The 4950-nt window shown below is 47.5% G+C and overlaps 1 protein-coding gene across 1 annotated transcript; it reads right to left on the reverse strand.

Annotated features, from left to right (window-relative positions):
- Positions 1-3483: 3483 nt before the first annotated feature.
- Positions 3484-4705, reverse strand: GPR6 (G protein-coupled receptor 6). The gene has a single exon (XM_029597006.1). The coding sequence runs from the start codon at positions 4689-4691 to the stop codon at positions 3708-3710; it is 984 nt and encodes a 327-aa protein (XP_029452866.1). The 5' UTR covers positions 4692-4705; the 3' UTR covers positions 3484-3707.
- Positions 4706-4950: the final 245 nt, after the last annotated feature.

Raw genomic sequence — 4950 nt, forward strand, 5'->3', positions numbered from 1 at the left:
TCCCAGTCTCTCTTTTTTCCCCACCCCACCCCAACATGCACATGTACATACACACACACACACACACATGTATACACATACACATGTACACACACATGAGCACAGGTGAACATATGCACATGCACACATGCTTTTTTTGTCAAAAGATGAAACCCCGTGTCAGTAAAAGGGCTTATCTCAGTCATGTGTTTTCCTGCAAGGTGTAGCATGTCAGAGAATGGCGGCGCTGGCTCACAGAGCACACTGGCTCCTCATGTCCAGAGTGCAATCCTGTGATGGCATGGACCCTCACTGGAGGTCTCGCTGCTACCACTGGCTTTGACTTTAATTCCTTACAAGTACAGGCAGGCAGGTCTTCCTAACTGAGCTTGCCTGGCACACCCCCCTCTCTTGCAAATCACCGTAATGCCCGATGTGTCTTCTTCCTGCTGTCCCATTCCTGGACCTTCCTTGACCAGAGACTGTCACTTGATGGGGAACGATGCTGGTTTGCGGTCCTGCTGCCAATTGTGGGACCTGAGTCAAAGGAGCCACTTTCTCTGTCCTGCCCCAGTTTGCCCAACTATAGTTGGCTAATAATAATAAATATTCATCCTACTCTGGAAATTCATACAGAGTAGGAGCCAGGAGGTCTTTTTTTTTTTTTTGTAGAGGTGGTGGGGAGGGATGTCCTCCCCATTTCCTATCCCCTCCCAGCTCACTTAGCCCAGTCACTGCAGTATCACCCATGGGCTGAGGACCAGCTAATCATCGGTCTTAAATCCAACCACTAGGTGTTGCCATTGCCTGACGGCTGGGACTCCCTCCTCCCCGGGGACTGCAGAGCATCTCCAGAGTGCCTGAGGATCAAAGGACGGGCCCTGGAAGAGGAAGAGCCATGGGCAGCTGGTTATTATCCCCCCTTGTCTGGAGTGTCCTGGGATACTGTTAATACCTCTCACACACATGAAGCACAATCCCTGACTTTGTTATTGTACTCAAAGGAGCAGCATGAACACATTTTAAAGACATTTCATAATAAAATATTGCGGTTGCCTCATTGGTCCACTTGGACATGCAGGATTAAAGGTCATCAAATAAGCTGCAGGTGTGACCCCCTTTTTATTGGACTGCCTGGGTAGGTCTGTGACAAAGTCTCATCTACCACTTAGGTGGTGATGGAAATATGATCCAGTTAGCAGTGGTAGAAAGAAAATAATCAAGAGCCCCCGCCATTTGCATTCAGATGTGTTTTCAGCATGGTGAAAGCTCCCGCCTGACCTGGCCAGTCCTATAAATCCGCGGAATCCAAGGAATGAGCTGGGGGTGGGAGGGAAGCGGCTGCTACTTTTCATCAGAACCTCCCCTCCCCCAATACATGAATACAGCAAGCAGGAATCGAGAAACTGAAATAAAAGAAAAATAAGGACTGTAGCTATGAGAAACATTTCATACCTCCTTTGTTAAAAAAAAAAAGAAAAAGAAAAAGAAAGGAGACTTAGGAATAAGATCAGAATGCGATGCAACAAAGTCAGGGAAGGGGTGAACCGCTATGTTGTTTCAATGATTGGGTACAAGATGTTGTTTGATGTTTTGAACTGCCTAAGTTTTCTTTGTATTTTTCCATAATTGTTTTCATACTGTAGTGTATTATGATTTCATTGTAATTGGCTGTAAACTAACGCTGGAAAAGGAAGAAAGAAACGGAATTAAATAAATGACTTAGCGCTTGGACTAGTCCTGGAGAGTTAAGAGCTTGTTTGTCTCAGACTGTGGGTCTGCTCCCCCCAGGAATTAAATAAATGTCGTAGAGCTTGGACTAGTCATGAAGAGTTAAGAGTTTGCCTCAGACAGTGGATCTGCACCCCCACAGGGATTAAATAAATGTCTTAGAGCTTGGGCTAGTCCTGGAGAGTTAAAAGCTTGTCTGTGTCAGACAGTGAATCTGCCCCCCCCAAATCTCAGGTCAGGCTCCGTGGAGCTCTCCCTACACGAGGGGGGAAGGCAGCAGTCCCCCGTCTGAGGACAATGATCCCCTCCCCAGTACAGACCCACAGCATCCAGCCTTAGCTAACCATTGTTGAAGGGCTAAAACGCCCTGATGCATGATTATATAATTTGTGACTAAAGGCTCGCACACTGGAGAAGTATGTTTTTAAATAAACTATGATTAAATTACATTTCCATCTAATTATTCACCGTTGCACATCTGAGCTCAAGTAGGTAATTGAGAGGTTAGCTTTTCTGTAATTTACGGCTATTCAAATAATTTCTAAATCTGATCTATGCCAACACCAATCTTAATGTAAAATTGACCAGTTATGTAGCATCCTAAGGGTTCCCTGCATTGTAAATTGCACCTGTTAACCTGGTTAACTATATCGTGAAGTGATTGACCAACCAAGACGGGCAGAATAGAAATCTTAAATTCACCAGTACTTATGTATATACCGCCTTTCTGGCACAGTCCAGCAGTTCATATAGGCACCCCCTTTCTCCCTTCCATGGGGAGGGACGTAAGAGTGGGGCAGGGTTACTGAACAGTGCAGGGGTCAGCCCCGGTCCCTGAGGGCCAGAAGCAGGTGGGCGCCTTATTAACCTGAATTTTAAGATGCTGTGCATCATGCAAAACACTCGTGGTGGCTATCCTGTAACCTCCAGCTGGCTGTGGCCCCGGAGGACCTGAGGTAAGAAGCAGCGGTACAGTGGGGTGCTTCTTTGACTGGCTGAATGCTAATGATATTCTGCTCAGGTATCCTTGCAGAGCAGGGATCTGCTTCGAAACGAAAGGCTGCAGTTTGACTGCAACAGCTTTGACGTCAATTCCAGTACAAGGGATCACCAAAATAACACCTCTTTCTCCCCCCCCCCCCCCTCCTCCAATTACCCCTGCTCCGGCAGGGCAGGTCAGCAGGACAGGGTCTTTAATACTGCTTGCCAGACCCTGCAATCTTTGACTGTGACCCTCCTCCCCCATGTGTGTGTTGTGGGTAAACAATTGTTATTCTGTAGCTGTCTTAATGAGATAATTTTTCTAGAACTGCAATAACAAATGGAAATCCCTTTTTAAGTATTAACCAAGGGATCAAATAAATATAAAACTAATAAGCAATCAAACAGCCTGTCAAGATGATATACCAGAGCTGTCTTCAAAATGAGAAGTCAATCAGAGGTGAGAAAATACAGATAAAATCTAAGTGAATGAATTGCAAAGCATGCGCCCTCTTTTCTGATTCCCTCGCCACCAGTTTGGGTAATTATAATCAGAAGACCTCCTGCCCAAAAAAACACAAAAACAAGGACTCAGTTGCATACGCACAACAGGGACAGCTTTGAACGAGTTTATTTCGTTGTGTACAAAAGTCGTTATAATTTATCAATTTGTGCCGCAAAATAGACTATCACGTACCACAAAAAATACAACATTTTGTCCTCCCCCCTTCCCCTCGCCTCCCCTCCCCCCTCAGTTGAACATTGTAACACTGTTTGGCAGTTCAGCAGCTGGAAATAAAGTGCCGTAAAGGGACGCAGGACTGGAATACCTTCACTTCACACATGTGATGCACAATCCTACAACCGAGAGCTCCAGAAAGATTCCCAGAGATACAAAGGTTATGTAAAGTGCGAACGCTTAAACATATCTTCATCACCTTCACAAAATGGACCGAGCTCCCAACAGGCACTGTGAGTCCCCAGATTGTCCCTCCGTGCAGTGCCGCCCCGATCCACTAGACATCGCTGGGGGATCTGGAGCGAAAGGCCACTTTGGACTGGAAACAGCCACAGAAAAGAACCCACATGGACCTCTGGATTTCCTGATTCCTGTAGGCGTAAATGATAGGGTTGATCATAGAGTTATAGGTAGCAGGTAGGAGCGTGGCGTAAGTGTACACGGAAGGGTAGTCGTAGTCCCCCACCACACAGTAGATGGCAAAAGGTAACCAGCTTGCCCCAAAGGTCCCAAGGATGATAGCCAGAGTGGAGACCCCCTTTTTGGTAGCTACATAGTGGGAGGCTGTCAAGAAGTGCTGCTGCAGAGCTATCTGGTGTGCATGCCTGCAGACTATCTGGCAAATTTTGATGTACAAATGGAGCATCAGGATGAAAATGATGAAGAAAGAGGCAGATAGCAAAGCCACGTTACTTTTCGTCAAGGGCCTGACAATGCTGCAGGACTCGTTGTCCTCTAGGCAGTTCCAGCCTAGTACAGGCAGGAGGCCCAGACAGATAGACACCCCCCAAGTGACTATCAGCATCAGATGGATCCAGAGGATGGTCTTCTCGGAGTAGTAAGTCAATGCTTTGTAGAGGGAGAGGTAGCGGTCCACCGTGATGGCCAACAGGCTGCTGACAGAGGCCGTGAAAGAAGCCACCAAAAAGCCGACCGTGATGAGGCTGATGGTCTCGGACTGAATCACGTACTGGAAAACAAAATTCAGGATTAAGCCCACGCCTGCCAGGAGGTCGGCGGTCGCCAGGCTCCCGATCAGCACGAACATGGGAGTCCTGAGGGTTGGCGTGTAGCAAATAATGGCCACTACGATGGCATTCTCGCAGGCGATGATAGTACCCGAGATGCAGAGCATGATGTCCCAAGGGTTGATGGCGAAGAGGGGCATCAGGGAGGACAGCTCCAAGGAGAAGTTGCCATCACTCGCTTGAATCCAGGGAAGAGGAGCCCTCGTTTCGTTCCGAATTAGGCTTTCATTCATCTCGCCTGAATGTGCGGCTCCTGCAAGAGACGCAAAAGAGCAAGGCTGGTGTTAAAGAAGTGAAACAACCCCGACGCATTAAAAGAGGGATAATACATGGGGAAGTTATCTGCTGTAGTTATCAACTTTTTTTTTTTTTCCTGAGCGGGCGTTATGAGGCGCAGACCCAGAAAAAAAAACCCTGCAATGATGCCTTGGAGGTAGGGAAGAGCCGCGGCTGAGCGCCCGCCGCTGTCCGTGGTGCTGAAGGCAGCTCCCT

This window comes from Rhinatrema bivittatum, chromosome 3 (assembly GCF_901001135.1).
Source record: "Rhinatrema bivittatum chromosome 3, aRhiBiv1.1, whole genome shotgun sequence".
NCBI classification, from domain to species: domain Eukaryota; kingdom Metazoa; phylum Chordata; class Amphibia; order Gymnophiona; family Rhinatrematidae; genus Rhinatrema; species Rhinatrema bivittatum.